At 42.8% G+C, this 21095-nt stretch overlaps 1 protein-coding gene and 1 long non-coding RNA gene across 2 annotated transcripts in view; both read right to left on the bottom strand.

Annotated features, from left to right (window-relative positions):
• LOC307153405 overlaps window positions 1–21095 on the bottom strand; it is a 169809-nt gene that overhangs the window by 101378 nt on the left and 47336 nt on the right. The window lies entirely within an intron of this gene.
• Window positions 1–21095, bottom strand: part of LOC307153392 (pleckstrin homology domain-containing family A member 7-like) — a 32472-nt gene that overhangs the window by 1448 nt on the left and 9929 nt on the right. The window contains exons 4-5 of the mRNA XM_079862830.1: window positions 3068–3337; window positions 510–699 (exon numbers count right to left, since the gene is read on the bottom strand). Coding sequence (XP_079718956.1) covers window positions 3236–3337 — 102 coding nt within the window. The 3' untranslated portion in view covers window positions 510–699; window positions 3068–3235. The remainder of the gene's footprint in view (window positions 1–509; window positions 700–3067; window positions 3338–21095) is intronic.

Consider the following 21095-nt stretch of genomic DNA (forward strand, 5'->3'; position numbering starts at 1 on the left):
TGGATTATCTAGTTTATGTCCTTTACTCGACTCTCCAACCTCAGAAAACCTTCACTTCTACTGATGTCACTGTATATGATTGTTCAGATAATTCATAATCTGATCCACTGCTGCTGTCTGGTGTTCACATGCAGGCGGTGCATCGTGAGAAACACAGACTCATGGCTTGAGGAATGGAAGTCTGCACTCATATAAAGTTCCAACATCACATTATTAAACCACAAACATATGCAAACAAAACTATATGAAAACCATCAGATAAATTCCAAAAACCTTCACCGAAATATTCTGATAGTTGATCTCAATTTCATGAAATCATGACATTAACAGTTCTTGTGATATTGAAAAGGAAAAGACTTAAGTAAAAAAAAAGAAAAAAAATCATGCATTTTGCTTTCTCAAATCGCATTAAAGAGAGCATTGTTGTATTGTGGAAAAGGTTTTGTATTGTCTATAGACATTTTGAATAGGACCGTATTGGCACACAAGTGTTTATTCCTTATTTTCACCTGATCGGGCACATGTCCTCTCTCTGTGTAGATGTATGGTGACGGGGCGCTCGAGCAGTTATCAAAGGGCCAGACGTCCGCTCTGCCCATGGATCTCTGGGAAATAGAGGCTGCTTTCGGGTGGTGGAAGGAAAGATGTTCTTCATCTGCATTTATCAAACTCGGAGATTGCTCATTCACTTCAGCCGTGCTGATAGAGAGAAACAGAGAGCTGATCTTAACGATTTAAGTGGCATTTCTGCACGGATTGTTCTGAAAATCTGTCACAATGTATTGCTTGGATTGCCAAGAGGCTGTTATTGAAGGATGGGACTGACCAAATGGAAGATATTAAAGCATGTTCACTCATCCCATTTAGATTAGTGGTTCTCAGCTGGTTTTGCTTAATGGCCTAGATTTTACATTGGATATCAAGTGGTGTCCCAACACAATACCTACCAACCAACCAAAAAAAAAAAAAAAAGTGCATAGACCCAATAATATGCAATAAGCCTGGTTGCGTTTTATGAATTGTATTTTGCATTGTTTTCCCCTGCTGTTCACGGCCCATCAGACCAGACTCATATTTTTAGGTTGCAACCCACCAGTTGAGAAACACCGATCTATGTACATTAAAGGGGGGGTACCATGGTGTTTCATGTATTCAGAGTTGTTTACAGTGTTAAAGAGATGGATTCTCATGTTAAACATGGGCAAAGTTTTTAAAAACTATTTTGGACGAATAACGGAGAATTTCTGTGCTGAAAATCTTACTTCCGGGTTGGTACAAGTTTCGGCTGGTTTTTTTTTTATCGTGGATCTAATGACGTAGATAAGAGTGGAACTCCTTATTTGAGCATTTCTCTCGGAAAAGCGCGCCCGCGCGCACGTCGACCAGAGGAGAACGAGACCGCGCACATCAACGCGCTTCAACAGGAAATCATCGGCAGCCAGCGCTGCATAGGATTTGTTCAAGAATGTCTCCAAAAAAGTGTGTTTTTGGATGTGAGGGTAAGCTTACCGTGTCCAGCTTTCCAAAGAACCCAGTGTTACAGGAACAGTGGATGCAGTTTGTTTTTCCGGGGCAGCAACGGAGTGTAGGAAGTGCGGTTGTGTGTTCTGGCCATTTCAGTGACGAATGTTTTATTAACAAGGCTCAGGTCGACGCTGGATTTGCAAATCGTTTGCTATTAAAACGTGGAGCGGTCCCAGTGATAAAAGACCCCATTCATGTAAGTACAACTGGATCAGATTTCTGTCTTTTGCTGGAAATCAAGCACTACCGCTTGACTCTATAGCTCCGCCTCCAGGACCTCGGCTTTTTCTGGAGAGAATCGGAAAGCTGTATTTTTCTTTTATAAATTTAATAAAACTAAACACTTTTTTGAGATATTAAGGATGCACTACTACTCTATAGGTACTCAAGATTAACATGAGATTAGGTGAAACTGTGCATGTTATGTACCCTTTAATTCTTATGAATACATTAGCAAAAACAGCCTGGTTAATTCAGAAAGAGGTAGAACAAGTCATTTAAAACAAAATTACAACTGTTATGTCACAAGAAACCTTGATGGACCTTGACTAACTTAAAAAATGCTAGAAAAGTCTTAAAGGTCCCGTTCTTCGTGATCCCATGTTTCAAACTTTAGTTAGTGTGTAATGTTGCTGTTAGAGCATAAATAATATCTGTAAAATTATAAAGCTTAAAGTTCAATGCCAAGCAAGATATTTTATTTAACAGAAGTCGACTACAGTGAACGGCTCGTTTGGACTACATCCCTCTACTTCCTTCTTTAATGATGTCACTAGAACCGTTTTTTGACTAACCTCCGCCCACAGGAATGCTCTCTCAACTCTACTGGCTACTTGCGCACTTCTTATAACTTAGCCTACTGTGTTTACTCAGCTCTTACGGTGATTTTCTGAAGTAAAACTGACGCTTCATCTTTTGTGTGATGTACAATAAACTTTATTAAACTCATCAGTACATGTTTGATCATCATTCGGACCTGGTCCGAAACAGCAGACTTGTAGGCTATTAATAAATAATGGATACATACAAGCAGATGACAAATACGTTATAATAACCGTAATTAAACTACTAAACTATACCTGTTCCATCTCTATACAAGCACTCTGACTCTGTAGGCATTATTGTCCGACACGAACTGAACACCGTTACTGAGAGTTTCTGATATTATCATCATTCCGTGAGATGAATTTGTCCTGACAGACTGAGTGCGAGCTCATGAAGCTCCGCCCCCTGGGTCGTCCAGCAGCACCTCATTTGCATTTAAAGGGCACACACTAAAACAGCGCGTTTTTCTGAGCCCCAAAAAATGTCAATTTAAACATGCTGTAAAAAATGATCTGTTGGGTATTTTGAGCTGAAACTTCACATACACACTCTGGGGACATCAGAGACTTATTTTACATCTTGTGAAAAGGGGCATAATACGGGACCTTTAAGTTCCCTTTATAGCAAGTTAAAGACATTTACTGAAGGAGAAAAAGTCATCAAGACCCTTTAAAGGTCAATCATATAGTTTAATTGTGAAGCATCTCAGATCATTTACCTTGGTCTGCTCCCATGTCTTCCTCTCAGTGTCTTCATTTTAATTCCCGCCATCTCATGATCAAGTAGAGTCGGTTCTGTCTGCACCCTGGTCAGTTTTGTTGCGGTCTGGGCGTTTCTTTCAGGGAATAAGTATTTTTGAAATGGAAAATTAATGCACTTAGATAATTTATATATTAAACAATAACATGGTTTTACCTTTATAATAATACAGGCAGAAATTAGAGAGGACAAACCATCTTCTTTTCCATAATTTCAGTCCACTACTATCCTATAGAAAGAGATATTTATGATCACACACACATCTCTGATAAATATAACCTTGATGTATTTAAAATGCAGCTATACTTCTAAGATTACCATGTTTTTAATTTCTGAATCTGTATTTTATATATTTTTGTGGGCCTTAAAGTAAAACATGTGTTGGTGGTATAACAAAAAAAGGGAAATGACATCACAAAGACCCCTGCAGACTGTCAAGGTCAGAAACTCTCTAAAAATATCAGATAATTTGATATTTTAATGCTTTAAAAATAAATTGTTATTTTAATATTACTTTTTCTATATAGCTTTAGTCTTAGTTAAGGTAATTTTAACTTATTTCTTGTTTATTTGAGTTTTTCATCTATTTAATTGTATTTTATTTCTGCTTTATTTTAAATACCCCAAATCTATCACCAAACTTTTTAGTTTACAATAACAACACTGGCTACAATATTTTTTTGTTAAATATATGAAAACAATGTTACATTTAAACTCAAATGTTTTCAAGGTGCAAGAAAAATATATCAAGGTCATTATATCAAAGATTTTGTTGAAAAATGTAATACTTTTTTTTTCATAGTGTACGAAATCAATGTGAATACAAATATTTATGTAACGAACTTGGTATTTAAAGCTAACATTTTTGTGGTCAAAATTTACAATATTTATATAATGAACAAGTGCATCATGAATCGATTTTCCAAACCGGGTTTTTGTCTTATCCCGAATCACTACGGCCAGGGGCGGATTAAGGTGGTCAGGGGCCCCTAGGCTGCTCTTTGTGTGAGGCCCCCCCTAAAAATGTATTTAGTGCCATACATGGTCCACACGCAACTACGGTGAACTGGCATACACACATTGAGAGAGCCACTAGTTTCCTTTACATTCCTTCAAGTGGTGGCCAATTCACATACCCAATCACCTGCTTGTTTTTAAAAAAAAATGTTTCTTATGGGTCAATTAGGGTCTTTTTTTGTTCGCGCCAGGCACGGTGTTACAGGCCCACCCAAAACTTTTCTTCAAAAAAAAACAAACAACTTAGGGCCTATTCTAATTTTGTCAAGAATTATAAAAAATCAGCAATAAGTTCATAATTTGTGCTAAAATATTCTAAATGTTTAGTTTTAAAAACAATTTTAAAAAGCTGCTGGTTATGTCTATTTTGATGTTTCTGCGCAAGTTCAGCAGTTCGGGTTTGTTCCGATCAGAGCTCGTGAGTGGAGAGCGCATTTCTGAATATTCCGCTCGCTCATTCCGCAGGGTCGCTCGCTCAACCCAGAATGGCCTGAGCCTGGTTCGAAAATATGTGGAATAAGGGCTGCCTCCAACTAAAAAAAATTCTAGTCGACTAGTAGTTGTTAATTTAAGCCATTCGTGGACAAAACGCCCCTTTATTAATTTAATTACTTAGGCTATAAAGGATAATAAGTAAGTAAGTAGGCTAAACTTTATTTATATAGCACCTATCACAGATAAAATCACAAAGTGCTTTACATGTAGCAAATTAACTATTTTAAAAAATAAGAGAGATCACAAAACATAAAACATAATAGCTCAGTCAACTGAAAGCTTGACTGAATAGAAGTGTCTTCAACTGTTTTTTAAAAGAATCAACAGAATCGGCCACACACAGCGACAGTGGCAGGGCATTCCACAGTTTGGGAGCAACTGCTGAAAGGTGGTCTCCCCGAGTTTTAAGGCGGGTTTTTGGGACAATCAGGAGATTTTGACCTGAGGAACGAAGAGTGCGGAAGGAAGAGTAAGGGGTCAACATGTCTGCAGGCCCGGCGCCACGAGGGGGCAAAAGGGGGCATTGCCCCCTCAGATCTGATTTGTGCCCCCTCAGTTTCATTTTTGTATTCATGGTTACAAATTAAATCTTTAACCTTTTGAGTGGTACAGTCCCATATATGGGATTTAGAATATTCAGCGACGACATAACTGCCAGATTCAACTGCTTTCGCGCGTTGGCTGGCGCTGAGCCAGAGTCGGACGCGTTCAGCGCTGTCATATCACAACTATGCTGTGTTTTCAACCTCATAATGTTTATTTTAGGTTTCAGACATTTAAATACTCATAAGCACTAGTAAAACAATACATTTGGAGTTTGTAAAATACACACTGATGTCTGTGGAAGCAGCAATAACAATATATTCAAATATAATTTGCCGACGTGTGTTATTCATATCAGACAAACATAGTGGAAGTAACTATATAGTTTACTCTATTCTTCTCACAGTTCACCGACACCGGCCACTTTCTTGCATGTATTTCGGGAGAAACTGATGACTCACAGGATTCTCTGAACTGCGGCGCAAAAAACATTCACATTGTGGCGCCCATCTCACGTTATAGATCAAGATCAAGATTATTTATAAAGGTTTTTGAATGACCAAACACACTCACATACACATTTTTGAGAATCGTAATATTAGATAGTTGATGACATGGTAAGCAAGTTTGTGAATATTTTGAATAAAAAAAGGGAAAAGGAAATAAAAGCGATACATCTGTCAGTGTTATTGTAGCTGCGGTGTGTCACGTGACAAATATGACACGTCGCCATGGAAACATTAAGGGGGAACGTTCTAAAATAACAGCCTTGAAAAAATTCACTATGGGGAGTCAGTTAGAATATTAAAATTAAGCGTGAAAGGGTTAATATATGCATAATAAATGACGCTGGCTTATCTTTTTTACTAAGCAAGTTATCAGTGTGTATTGTTCATTGATGGTATAAAGTTAAGCCCCCTTAACAATTTCACATGCCCCCTCAGTCATTTCATTCTACAGCCGGGCCTGATTGGGGGGTCTGTCCATGTAGTGCTCTAAAAGTTAAATCTAAAATTTAATAATCAATTCTGAATTTTACTGGAAGCCAGTGGAGAATAAATAAAATCGGAGTAATGTGTGCCCTTCTGTTGGTTCCTGTTAATAGCCTGGCTGCTGCGTTTTGCACCAATTGGAGACGGCTCAGAGAAACTTTGTTAAAACAAGTAAAAAGAGAATTACAATAATCTAATCGTGAGGAAATAAAAGCATGAATGATCATCTCCATGGTAGCTTTGGCCAGTATTGTTCTCAGTTTAGAGATATTTCTCAAATGATAGAAAAAGTTTCTGACCAACTGTCTAGATTCTAGAATGACCATCCAGAGACATCGATTGGTCGAACAAAACACCATGGTTTCTTAGGCTCAACTGGACGGATGAGTCCAAGGAACAGAGGTGTTGTTTAATTTGGGGTAATTTTTGTTCTGGAGCAATGATCAAAGTTTCAGTCTTTTTTGTATTCAGTTGTAAATAATTGTTGTATAACCAAGTCTTAATGCATGACAGGCATTCCAATAAATCAGTTAATTTACCTAACTCTGACTCTTTGAATGAACAGTAGGCTACAACTGAATATCATCAGCATACAAGTGATAACATCGGGCATATTTTGTAGTATTAAACACATATTTATACCGACTTCATCAGGCTCCGAAAATTCTTCATAAAGAATGGCCTTCTCAGCTGCCGTAGTTGCAACTCTTGCGTCATTGTGTTCAACGCATCACCATTTCTGTTTAAAAAACGTTGTGCAACTTTTTGTCGGGGCTGAGCGCAGCCCTGGTAACTTTTGCTCTCGGGCTCCCCTTACAGTTGGGAAACAGTATTGTCTTCTACTACTGTCGTAAAATCTGTCATGGTTACACCCTATGGTTACACCAGGGGATACACGTGCATTTGTTGACAAGCCGAAACCCCCAAACTCTGCAGAAGGAGTTCTCACGTCTTGGGCAGACTGCCTGCATTGCGTGTGAAATGTCTTCATCCCAGGTACAGTGGCATATATTTCAGCATGTCATGAATATAATTTCATGGGTTTTATTATTTTTTTCAAACGCCAAAAGATCGCGTAGCTCACGTTTACAAGCCAGCGTCATTATAGTAGCTTATTGGCTACTGTTTTACAGAATGCTAATTCAATTCAATGTTTGTGTGGTAATAGCCATATCGTCAATATTATAATATCAAGCTACCATAGATGAATCTGCAAAGTTGAAAAATCGATTTGCATTATAGCCTGAGGCAAGACACTTTCACCAGAAAAATAAATAAACAAACATGATGACTATCAGCCTGCAGTCATTATTAGGCTATTAGCCTAAAAGGTGATTTTGTCCATCTAATCATGCATTATTTACTTGCAAGAATGTAGCCCCTACCAAACTTGTATGGCGTTTAGACATAGGCTTACTTTTTACTTTTTTTTTTTTGGCCATTGCTGCTTTGGCCATGACAAAACATACGCACGTAAGCCGGAAAACAAACGCTGGTTGGCCTCTCACGTCTAAATTTGAGGAAGTGGTGGGGGAAGTGACATATGCCGTGAAGCAGTTGAATTTTGTAGTTCTTTTTGTGCTCGGGTTACTACCCGAACCCCGAAGTTATGTAGTGCCAGTAAAAGCGATACAGACCCCGTCAGGCTATGGCAGACGTGTCATTCAACCTATTGTAAGTCGATGTACCATCACAAGGGTCTTGGAAATATATTATGAAGGTTGAAAAGCTACATAGTGTTGCTTTATTAATACCTTGTAAAACATTCTTATAAATACTTTCTTCACTCTTAAAAGAGATGTGTTAAAAAACAACACACAGCATGTGTTGATGGTATTTTGACACATGTTGTGTATATTTTTAACTAGGGCTGGGCGATAAAACGATAACGATAATTATCGCGATATAACGATATCAAGAGTTCGATAAATGTTCGATAATGTTTATGCGCCAAAAGCGGAACGAAACCCATTTGAACCGCGCGCCACACGGACCATTTATCCGCTCGGCTCAAAGTCCAAACGGCAGCGCAGCGCGAGCTCACTAGAGCCGATGCGTTTACTCTGATCGGTCTCGGTCACGAAATCCACTGAGAAGCGCTTGAATTCAGCGAAGAACGCAATGTCTCAGTGATTTAAACCAGTTTAAAGGCAGATGAAACAGTGTGACTAACAGGAGAAAAACTGTGCGCAGAAGGCTTTTCCGTCTACAAATTCCCATCATTTACCATGGATTTACTGTGATGTTAGCCTAGTAATATTAACTGCACCATGAAATGTGGGATATACATATTGAATTATATTATTATTAATGTAGATGATGTATTAAAGGACTGATGGAATATAATTACAGTATTTAATAATGTATTTAGGCTACTGTTTTTCAAACAAATACCATAGAAACCATAAAGTTACATTTTGCCATGATAGTGTGGTTATCATGATCTAAATGCATGATACTGGATGACCAATGGTTAAGTTTAATAAAACTCAAACAGTCAGAATATTACATTTTACCAAATAAAAATTAGCACATGCAGAAACTAAGAAATTTAATTGTCCAATAAAGATATTTATTTTGTTAAGGAAAAATGACAAATGTTTGAATGTTCTATACGTCAGATTTGTGAAATGTTCACCAGTTTGGCAAGTGTTGGTCCTGATATGTTCTGACAATAAAGAGTAGTTTAAAACCACAATTAACGCTCTGGTTTCTACAACTTTCACTTAGGAGCAAAAATCTGCCTTTAAACTTGAAAGAAATAAAGATTTGACTTTTATCGTGATAATTATCGATATCGACTGATTTAAAAAAAATTATCGTGATATTTTTTTTTGGCCATATCGCCCAGCCCTATTTTTAACACAATGTGTGTTAAAATGTAACTCTGGATAGAATAGCACTGGGTGGAGGAGAGTTTGTGTTTATGAAAAAAATTATAAGTATATTTTATATGGTATCCCATAAAATGCTCTAAAATAAATAAAACAATACATTCAAATAAATAAATAAAATCTTAATTCATGAAAACATACTCGGTTACCTAACGTAACCTCGGTTCTCTCTAGAAGAGGGAACGAGTATTGCGTAAGTTGCTTACGCTATGGGTAAAGTTGTCTTTTCTCGAGATCTGAAGTAAAAAATTATCCTTAATTTTGTATTTATTGTCAACGCAGTGCGGCAGACAGCAGACCATAGCAGGCTGTACTAGCGTGCTCATTGGCTGTCCTGCGGCAACTGCAGCAGCCTACCAGTGAGCCTCGCGTGACTTGACGTCCAATGAGGGAGCTTCGCGCCCTCCACGTGCCTTGCTCGCCAGAATGGGTGTGGCTAGCATGTATAAAACAGGGGCTCACAGGCTGGAATTCTGGTTTTCATAGACTGAAGCGAATAAGCTCGTGGCGCGACACGGCAGGTTACGCAATACTCGTTCCCTCTTCTAGAGTAACCCAGTACGTTCTCTTACGAGAGGTTCTCTCGTATTGCGTAAGTTGCTTACGCTACGGGAACCCCTTGTCAACGCCGTGCACGCCGAGCATCACTGCATGAGTCCCAGGGAAGCCCGGGGAAAATAACATGGGAGAACAGGCGGCCAGCAACGCGGGCCAGCACATGTCATAAGCACTTCATAAGGGTACAGAGCGGCTCTGCCTGTGTATAAACCAGAGGAGAGTGCGGCCAGCAACGCGGGCCAGCACAGTACACAAGCACACCATAGGGAAATGTAGAGCGGCCTCACCGGTCCATGTATGGAAAGTGAAAGCCCTAGCGCCACAACGTGAAGAATAGGCGGCAAGCATCGCGGGCCCGCACTAATACACCAGCGCATGATGGGGAAAATACAGAGCGGAACCGCTGGTCTGTATATAGAGACTTTCATGGACAGAACATACATCTCACTTAGACTGATAACAGTTTAGCCTGAAAGGTGGGAACTTCCAAATTATAAAATCTCACGAATGTAGAGGGGGAGGCCCAGCCTGCCGCCATACATATGTCGTGAATAGAAATCCCGCTAGACCAAGCCCACGACGAGGCCATGCCTCTAGTGGAATGGGCTCTGATGCCCATAGGGCACTGCAGCTGTTTGGACGCATATGCAGCTGCGATAGCGTCCACTATCCATCTGGACAGACTCTGTTTCGAGGCGGCGAGACCCTTGGTGCGCCCACCAAACGAAATGAAAAGCTGACGGGGCATAGGAGGTTATCACTATCATCACTATCGGATGCTGGCAGAGCCAACAGGGAGATGATCTGCACCCTAAAGGGAGTGCCAATCGCTTTTGGGACGTAACCGTGTCTCGGTTTGAGGATGACTTTAGAGTCGTTAGGTCCGAACTCAAGACACACGGGGCTGACAGACAGCGCGTGCAAATCCCCCACGCGTTTCACTGATGCCAGAGCTATCAGAAAAACGGTTTTGAGCGAAAGGTATTTCAAATCCACGGAATCTAACGGTTCAAAGGGGAAAGCTTTCAGGGCCTCTAAGACCAAAGAAAGATCCCAGATAGGAACCGAGGATGGCCGCGGAGGGTTCATCCTCCTGGCTCCTCTAAGGATGCGGATGATGATCTCATTTCTTCCTATTGTATGGCTGCTCGTCGTCTCAGCGAACGCTGCGATAACCGCAACATATACTTTGAGAGTGGAGGGGGACCTGCCCTTGTCCAACAGCTCTTGTAGGAAGGAGAGCACCCGCGAGACCCCGCATGTGCGTGGATTCAGGCTCCTAGTGGCACACCATTAAGTGAACACTTACCATTTAGACGCGTAGAGTCTTCTCATGGAAGGGGCTCTAGACTGCGTGATCGTGTTTATGACCCCTTCTGGCAGATCAGCGGGTATCCGTTGATTATCCACGCATGCAGAGACCAGCGCTCTGGATGGGGATGCCAGATCGATCCACCGGCTTGGGAGAGGAGATCTCTCTTCACCGGGATCGGCCATGGGGGCGAGTGCGATAGCCTCACTTGCTCTGGGTACCAGATTTGGTTCTCCCATCCCGGGGCTATGAGGAGCACTGAGTGGCGCATTTCCCTGATCCTCTTTATTACCTGTGGTAACAGAGAGATCGGAGGGAAAGCATACAGCGGGCGGCTGGGCCAGGTTTGGGCCAGCGTGTCCTCGCTTTTAGAGAAAAACCTCGGGCAATGAGCGTTGTCCTTTGACGCAAATAAGTCGACTTCCACCCTGCCGAACAGGCGCCACAGTAACTGGACTGTCTGAGGGTGCAGGGACCATTCTCCCGGGGGAATGTTGTCTCTGGACAGTCTGTCTGGACCGACATTTAGGTGGCCAGGCACGTGTGCGGCTTTTAGCGAGCGCAACGAGTGATGAGCCCACACTAGAAGGCGTTTCGTCAGATTGCAGAGATTTCTGGATCTGACACCGCCCTGTCGGTTCACATAGGACACCACAGACATGTTGTCCGAACGAACTAGCACGTGGTGATCCCGTATATGTGGGAGGAAGTGCTTGAACGCGTTCTCGACTGCTATCATCTCCAAACAGTTTATATGGAGGCATTTCTCCTGGTCTGACCACAGGCCAAAGACCGGTTTGCCCTCGAACAGAGCGCCCCAACCTAAGTTGGAGGCATCTGTCGAGATAACTTTGCGGTGTGAGACGGCTCCCATTATCACTCCCCGCTGGTACCAGTCGGCCGCTAACCAGGGTCTCAGTGCTGAAACGCAGCTCTGAGTCACTCTGATTCGTATGCCGCTGGACGCCCAGGCTCGGTGAGGCACACGAGCGTTCAACCAGCGTTGTAGAGGGCGCATATGTAGCAGACCCAGCTGAAGCACTGCTGTATCGACAGCCGGGCCGTCATTGCCACAGAGTCTAGTTCCAAGCCCAGAAAAGAGGTTGACTGACTGGGCAGTAACGAGCTCTTGGTCCAGTTGACCGTGAGACCCAAGCTTTCCAGGTGGCTGAGAAGCACTGTTCTGTGAGAGATAAGTTCCTCCTCTGACTGTGCTAGAATCAGCCAATCGTCCAGATAGTTCAAAATTCGCATGCCCTGACCTCTCAGGGGAACAAGAGCCGCGTCCATGCACTTCGTGAATGTACGGGGTGCTAAAGACAGGCCGAACGGCAGGACGGTGTACTGATATACCTGACCGTCGAAGGCGAATCTCAAGAATGGCCTGTGACGGGGTATTATCTGGATCTGAAAGTAAGCGTCTTTCAGATCGAGGGAAATAAACCAGTCTCTCGGGCGAATCTGCGCGAGAATCTGTCTGGTTGTGAGCATTTTGAACGGTCTTCTCATAAGAGCTTTGTTCAAATATCTCAGATCTAAAATTGGTCTGAGAGCTCCGTCCTTCTTGGGCACGAGGAAATAACGGCTGTAAAAACCTGCCTCGCACAGAGAAGGGTGTACCGGTTCTATAGCCCCTTTGCTCAGAAGCTTCGCTATTTCTGCACGAAGTAGGTGTTCTACTTCCCCATTCACTCTCGTCTTGGTTCGCGCTCGAAAGCGCAGGGGACGGCGAGCAAACTGCAGTGAATAGCCCTCTCTCACTGTGCTCAGCACCCATTCTGACACGCCTGGAATAGCTTCCCATGCTTTCGCATGTACAGCTAAGGGCAGAATGACCTCCGGGTTCCGATAGCCGTGATGCACAGGCTCAGGGACCTGATTCGGAGGCGCGCGCGCTCTCTGTGCTTGAATACGGTGGCTCGCATACAGAGATGGCTGGCCGTTTTACACACGGTGTAAAGATGGCTGGCCGTTTTACATCCCGGTGGCTTTGGACGGGGAACATATTGTGCGAGGGACGGTGCACGAAAGCGGCGCCAGGAGTGCAGTGTTTGTCAGTATGTGTGAGCGCTCGGGGGCGGGCACAGGACTTACACACGGCGAGTAACCGGCAGTGAGGGACCGTGTAACAGAGCGGGCAGTGGGTAGGTGTGGGCACGGGACTGTGGACACGTGACCTACATTCAACACTCGAGCAGCTTTTTTCCACTTTATGGGAGTGGGCTCTGATAGAGACACGGGGTTTATAGTGCTTGTGTGTAGGGGTGAGCACAGAAACGTGGGCACATTTTCTACACTTGAAACACATGCGGCATGAGCCGGATAACCAGACACTAAGCTCTTTTTGAGATTTCTCTGGGTCGCTGTGAAAACGGCGGTTGTGTGCAGGCGAGCGGGTAGATTTACCGGCTCGTTGGCTGCGAAATAAGCGTCTGCAGTAGCCATGACGACGGGGACTGACAGAGCGTGAAGCTTTGACGGTAGTCCGGCCACAGCGGGACTTAACCGTCTTTTCCTCCCTCGTGCTGCTAGGAGGACTTCGCGGGCTCGGGTTTCAGCGCGATCTTAGGTCGAGGTCCCCGCGAGGGAGGCGGCCTGTTGCGGCTGGTCGAGCGCAATTTAGGGCGGCCGCCCTGTCGTCGCTGCGAAGACGGAGGTCGGTCTGGACGCTGTGCTGAGCTTTGCGCAGGCTGATCACGTGGACGGCGTGCGGCTGAACTCGAGCGTCGAGGCAGGAAAAGGTCTTCAAGAAGTTGTCTACGATCCCGTTGACCGCTGGGCCGAAGAGGCCGGTGGGGGAGAGCGGGGCGTTGAGAAACACGTTGCGCTCAGTTTCCCTCATGTCGGCAAGCGTCAACCAGAGGTGCCTCTCTGTAATGGTCAGTGATGACATGCACCTTCCAAGAGCCTGGGCAGCGGATTTCGTGGTGCGAAGGGAAAGGTCCGTCGCGCTGCGTAGATCCGTTATGGAAACAGGGTCCGAGCCTCTCTCGTCTAACGCACGGAGGAGATCAGCTTGGAGGATCTGTAACACTGCCATGGAATGCAGGGCTGATGCAGCTTGTCCGGCGGCAGAGAAAGCGTGGCTGACAAGGGCAGAAGTAGTCCTGCAGGCTTTAGACGGGAGGGCAGCCTTTGAACGCCAACCAGAGGGCGGGCAAAGGTGCGCTGCGACCGCCTCTCCCACAGCGGGAATGGCATTGTATCCCTTCTCGGCGGCGCCGTCAACCAGTGAGAGCGCCGCGGAGGTATGGTAGGAAACTCTCACGAAGAATGGAGCGTTCCACGATTTATAGAGTTCCGCGTGAAGCTCTGGCAGGAAAGGTGCTGTCCTTGATGCGGGTGCTCGGCGGCGGCGGGAGAGAAAGCAGCCGTCGAGCCTGTTCGGCGCTGGTTCTTCAGGCGGTGACCACTTGAGGCCAAGCTGGTCAACGGTCTTGGTGAGAAGGCGGAGAAGCTCCGCATCCTTGCCGGCTCGAGTACGGCTGGATTCCTGGACTGACGAGGAGGCGGTGGACCATTCCTCGCTGTCAGAGGCCAGGATAGAACAGCTGTCAGCGGCGGCGTCCTCTTCCCGTTCATCTGCCTCATCCCCTGAAGCGGCGGTGGCGTGGGCAAGTGCCGGCGGCTGCGCGGCCGGGAGGGGGGGCGGAGAAGGAGAAAGAGAAGCTCGAGGGAACGGGTCCGGTGAGCTTCTCGTTGCCACAACGGTCTCCGGTGGTCTCTGGGAGCGGCGCTTCTTTCTGTGCGGCCCCGCGGGGACAGGCGGAGTGACAGCTTTGTCGTTGAAAGCTTCAAGTCGAGCCCGCAGGGTCAACATTGAAAGCTCTTCGCACTCAGGGCAGCCGCCCGAAGAGAGTGCGGTAGCGGCGTGTTCGCGGCCCAGGCAGAGAGTGCAGATGACGTGGCGGTCTCCATTGCTGAGCGGGGCTCGGCACGAGCCACAGGAAAAATTAGGCATTTTTTTAAAAACACCTCACGCTCTTTTAGGAGAAAGAAAGTGTGTGTCGCGAGGCGAACACACACAGCAGAAAAAGGATATGTCGCCGCGTAGCAGGCACGGATGGCTGAAGGCGGCGAAGACGGCTGGCTTCTTCAGATGCTTCCTAGGCTTGCTGGTTGCTGAATTAAATGGCGGCGGCGGCTCTCAAGATCCAGCGATGCGAAGAGCTTCACTGAAGACATGAAAATCAGAATTCCAGCCTGTGAGCCCCTCTTTTATACACGCTAGCCACACCCATTCTGGCGAGCAAGGCACGTGGAGCCTGTCTGCTGTCTGCCGCACTGCGCTGACAATAAATACAAAATTAAGGATCATTTTTGGCTTCAGATCTCGAGAAAAGACAACTCTACCCGTAGCGTAAGCAACTTACGCAATACGAGAGAACCTCTCGTAAGAGAACTTAAAGATTAACGGGTGTTTTTTGGCAGCCAATCACATCATGCCTCTTTTTCAATGTCTTTTTCAAATGCTGCTTTCACTTGTTATTAATAACCAGATTAACTTTATTTCTGTCAGACTCTACAGAAGCTCTTATTGAGAATTAACAGGTTTTGGTGTTGAAGATTCATTGAATGTTTCATTTAAAGTCACCAGAATCATGATTAGTGTCAGCTTTATTTGGGCTCTTGACTCTTTAACATTAGTTTTCTCTGATTGCTATAAATGTGTATAAACAGCAGAAATAATCATGAGAAAAATATGCTCAGATGATAATATTATCATCATGGACATGTAGGGTTATTAAAGCTGCAGTCGGCAAGTCTGGAAAATTGGGTCGACTTAGCCAAAATTTTTAATGTTTACAACTCTCATGCCCCTCCCCCACTAACAGCGAGCACCCTCCCATCGAGGTCGTGCTCGTCAGTGCGCGTGTGTACCTGATTTTCTGTGAGTAGAATCGATTGCCGAGTTCACGCGCGTGATCATAGGTAACTAAACCTATGCGCGTGAACTCGGCAATCGACTACTTTGGACTTCAACCGAAAAACAGGATGTAAACAGGTATTTGCGCTGGCTTAAAGGGCACCTATTATGCAAAATTCACTTTTACATGGTGTTTGAACATAAATGTGTGTTGGCAGTGTGTGAGCAAAACCACCCTAGAATGATAAAAATCCACCCAGTAGTTTTTTTACTATCTCAATAAATCATAAGCACTCTCTCAGAACACCCTGTTCTAGATTTCCCTCATTGTGACGTAGAAATGAGCTAAGCCCCGCCGACGTGATTTGATTGACATCTGGTTTTGGCATAGACCCCGCCCTCGGTGATCTGCATCCTCCATTGTTTCAACGACAGCCGGTAATGTCTCCTAAGAAGTGTAGGTGTTCTGTTGTGGGATGTAAGAATGGACATACTAGTCTTCACTGACATCAGAGCCACTGAAAACGCAGCGGATGGATTTTATTTATGAAGAAAAGGCGCCACTTAAACTTCCTAAATACAAGAATCATGTTCTGACTGACTGTTTAGTGAACGAGGGTCAAAGTTAATCCTCAAGTGTGGATCGTTGCCTACAGTTCGCGATCCAACGTCACCTCCAGAAGAAGTAAGTGTATTTTATGATTTTTGAGCAAATAGTCATTTCAATCGATGTCAGCCAGTTCAACAACAAATGCGTCTAAAGCTATTTATTGTCGTCGTCATAGGATGTCTCAACAAACAACGTCAGACAGTTTTATGTCACGTAGGCATTTTTTTTGCAGCAATTACAAATGTAAATAAATTAAGGTCTGCTCTATCTCCATAGACAGTAGGCTATATAAACGTCTATCTCCCTCCCCTTAAGAAATAAATAAATAAATCGTTTGTACTTAGCAAACGTTATCACAGTAGTGTGTGTGTGTGTAGTTTCAAAAAATTGCGCGAACGTTATCACAGTTCGTGTGTGTGTGTGTGTGTGTGTGTTGCACATCCATAATGGCAAAGGGGACGCGATTAAAACTTTGTAAGTAACGTTACATAAATGTATCAAATAACCATTCCGAGACGTTTAGTCTATTCTCATTCGCGTTTATTCTGTGCCAGACTCTCTTCATCATCTAGGTCCAGCAGCAGGGCGGGGATATGCAGCTCATTTACATTTAAAGTGGTACACACAGAACAGCTCTTTTTAAAACAGGCCCCAAAAATGACATTTTCAAATGGTTATAATAAATTAACTGTGGGGTATTTTTAGCTGAAACTTCACAAATGCATTCTGGGGACACCCAAGACCAATATTACATCTTCTAAAAAGGGGCATAATAGGTGCCCTTTAAATAACATCATTTTTATACATATCTTTCACATCTACTGCAGTCAGATTCACTCGTGTTCACTCAGAAGGAATCACTCACATTTTCTGTGCACTTGTAATGACACATCAAGGATGTTAAGAGCCTAAAAGCAGGTTTAGTACTTGCCCCATTGAAGTCAACAGGGTGCAAATTTTAAAAATAGAATAACTCGGTGTAGGCAACACCGATTTTTGTCGTTGTTCTCTGTATTGACAGCACTCCAAATGTACAAAAAAATGAGCTCAATGTTAAAATTGACCGGAGTTCTCCTTTAATAGATTTTCTCTCCGCCATCACGCTTCATACAATCTCAGGCGAACTTCAGGCGTGTCGTGTGAATGTGATTGTAACGTGCGCGAGTCGGCGCGACGAGGGAGGGGGGGATCTGTGGCGTGTGCACGTCCTGTGATTGACAGTCAGATCTCACCCCCCCATCCCCCCCCGCGCTGATTGTACCCGATGATCTGGGAGCGGTGGATTTTTGCAAAACAAATAACACGCTCCAGGTGGAGTTAGAAGCTCAGGGTTTTTTCTAAAACCACATTATTTATAGTGTCGATTTCACTGAATATGATAAAAAAAAAAAGTTGCCGACGGCAGCTTTAAGCTCAGCAAGAGTTAAATATTTGAACGATTAATGTGATATTTAAAATATGACTTTTAAAAGGATTAGCATATTACAATTAGCTTAAAATTAGTTTTTAAATACACAGTTCGTAATAGGACTTTACAGTCTATGGTATCAAACAGAGCATATATTGACTTAGTTTCATAAGTCACATTCCAGTCTTCTCCAAAAACTCCTGCAACACAAAATAGAGATAAGTAGCAAATCTTGAGTTATTTGTAAATGAAACTCAATAATATGAACAATTTGCTGCTGAAGAGATGACACACGCACACGCGCACACACACACACACACTCTCTCTCTCTCTCTCTCTCTCTCTCTCTCTCTCTCTCTCTCTCTCTCTCTCTCTCTCTCTCTCTCTCTGAGGGTGTTGCTGTTGTAGAAAGCAGAAATGATCACGCTGACACAGAACTGTGAAAAACAAACACCAACCATTTAACGGTGCTTTAAGCAATTTCAGCCATTTAGTAACATGCAAAATAACTGACAGACTGAAACTGTTTCTGACTGGTGGACCGGGGATACTTGATTAAACATCTACTTTATTAAGTTAATGCATGATTTAAAAACACAAAAAAAATTGCTTATAGCACCCTTTAAATAACTGTGACTCACCAGAAGTCACGAGCAGAAAGATGAGAGGAAAACTCATTCTGAACTTCATCGCCATTATAACAATCAAAAACCTAACAGAACATTACAGTTAATGCAGTGTATGTAACAATCACTGACAGTCTATAACATTATACCATATTAGACCATATGTGTCAGAAAACATAAAAACGCACATCCACTTAAGGATCAAAAGCGATCATATAATATTTAACCCTGTGACTCTTGCTGGATTAAAGAATAGCAATAAAGCTACTAAAAAGGTTTGTTATTGTCTTTGGTTGGTAGAAAGGAATAATTCTTTAATGCCCAAATGCTGCTCAGAAACTGTTTTGCTGACTCACTATATCACCCAAACGCCTGAGGAGATAAAGAGTGGTTTGAACAAGTTAAAATGCTAGACTGTGGTTACAGTGAACATTGATTGCATGCTAAGAATGCGTCTCATGCACGCGTAAAGCCTTTTCCTCTGGACTTCACATTTCCCTCCATTTGTTTTTTTATCATAGTAACATCAGATTATTGTGTCTTCAGCTTTCTAATGATAAAAGTCAACACAGAAGCTTTAAATGAAAGTCATATTGACGTCAAAGTGTTGATGTCAATTTGATGTCAATATTTTGACCTTCATTTCACCCTCATTTTGATGTTATTTTGATGTCAATTCAACATTTATTTGACGTCAAGATGTCATTATGTTGATCCCAGCAGGCACAGGATATAGACTACAGCATCGGTCAGTCGTTGGATTTTGGTTGAAAATAAAAGTCGGGTTGACGTCTAAATCCAATGTTTGTTTGACGTCAAGCTCCAACGTTAGGCAGTCGTTGAATTTTGGTTGGAATAAACCAAACAAAAAGGTGAAATGCATGGCCGTACACTTATTACCAGCTTCACTTAAAACTAACCAGATTTACTTTATTTAATTTCCATTTTAATGAAATCAATAGTTGTATTTTAAAGTCACCATGATGGTGGTTAGCATTTGCTTTAGTTGTGCTCTTGACCCTTGACTCTTTAATATATAAAAAAAAATCTCTGGCTGCTATAACTGTGTGTTTATAAAACACAGTTGTTGTAGCTAAAAAATCCATGAGATCAGGAGATGTTTGCTGTTTATTGATGATGATGATTATATCATCATGTAATTGCCTGAATCCCTGATCTAATTCAGTGTCTAATGCTTTGATTATATAGGACTTGTTTTATTCATAATAGAAGTCATTTGATTCTACAGCATATCTAGCAGTGTTGTTTATCAAATAATATACTTGGTTTTTAATAACTATTTAGTGCACAAAAAGCTTTCATCTATGACATTACTTAGACACACACAGACATCAAGAAACAGCATATGAATCTCAACAATGGTGACAATCAAACAATATCCAGATAATCAGATCAACTCCAGCTGCATAATCTATTAATGCCGCAATGCATGCTGGGAGATATGGGTGAATTTTGATTGGTGTTACCCAGCATGCACTGCAGCATGAAGCATTTCATTGATTGTCACCATTGTTGAGAGTGTTAGATTTTGGTGTATTTGGCCGAGCAGTCGTTTGGGTGGCTCGCCAATGTATTAGATTTCTCCAATACATAAAATAAGTAAGCTTGACCAGAGTTCTTGTGGGGAGAAGAATTTATTGAAGGTTTGTAGTGTAGCAGTCCTTCAGCAGCGATGTTAGCATGTCGCCCTTCAACAATCTTAACCCAACGTTCTGTGTCTGAGACAGAACTTTATACATGAAGACAAAAGGGCTACAAACAAAGGAAAACTGTGAGGACCTCCCACAGGAGATCGATCTATACTACAATCTACCTTGAGCAATGTGGTTTCACACCCATCAGTTTCTATGGGCCATTTGTCTGTATGGGCCATATGACTGTGGGCCATTTGGTTCACACAGCCACTGTTTTCAGTTGATTAAATCTAAGTCACAATGTAAATGAATCTGATGACTGAAAATACAAAATCTATCAAGAGTCATACACTGATTCTTGATAGCTAAGTAATAATGTAGAAGAAAAAGTTTAATGCACTAAATGTTTTTAAAATCCTTTATTAATTAAAAACAACAACATTGTTCTCATGCTGTAAAATTAAATGGCTTCTATTTATAATACATTAAAATCACAAGTCCTATATAATCAAACATTAGACACTGAATAAGATCAGAGATTCAGGCAATTACATGATGATATCTTCATCATCATCACTAAACAGCCAACATCATCTGAACTCATTTTCTCATGGCTTTTTTAGCTACAACACATGTGCTTCCGGAATTTAAATAAAGTAAATCTGGTTAGTTTTAAGTGAAGCTGGTAATAAGTGTACGGCCATGCATTTCACCTTTTTGTTTGGCAAAATGACATCAGCAGAGGTCAAAATCTTGACATCAAATTGACATCGACACTTTGACGTCAATATGACTTTCATTTTTGACCTATTTCTTGACGTAATTTTGACATCAAGGTGCCCGCTGGGAAGCTGAGTCACTTGCAATGCAAGTGATCGTACTCGGTTACCTAATGTAACCTCGGTTCTCTCTAGAAGAGGGAACGAGTATTGCGTAAGTTGCTTACGCTACGGGAAAGTTGTCTTTTCTCGAGATCTGAAGCCAAAAAATTATCCTTAATTTTGTATTCA

This window comes from Squalius cephalus (genome assembly GCF_949319135.1).
Source record: "Squalius cephalus genome assembly, chromosome: 25".
In the NCBI taxonomy this organism is placed as follows: Eukaryota; Metazoa; Chordata; class Actinopteri; order Cypriniformes; family Leuciscidae; genus Squalius; species Squalius cephalus.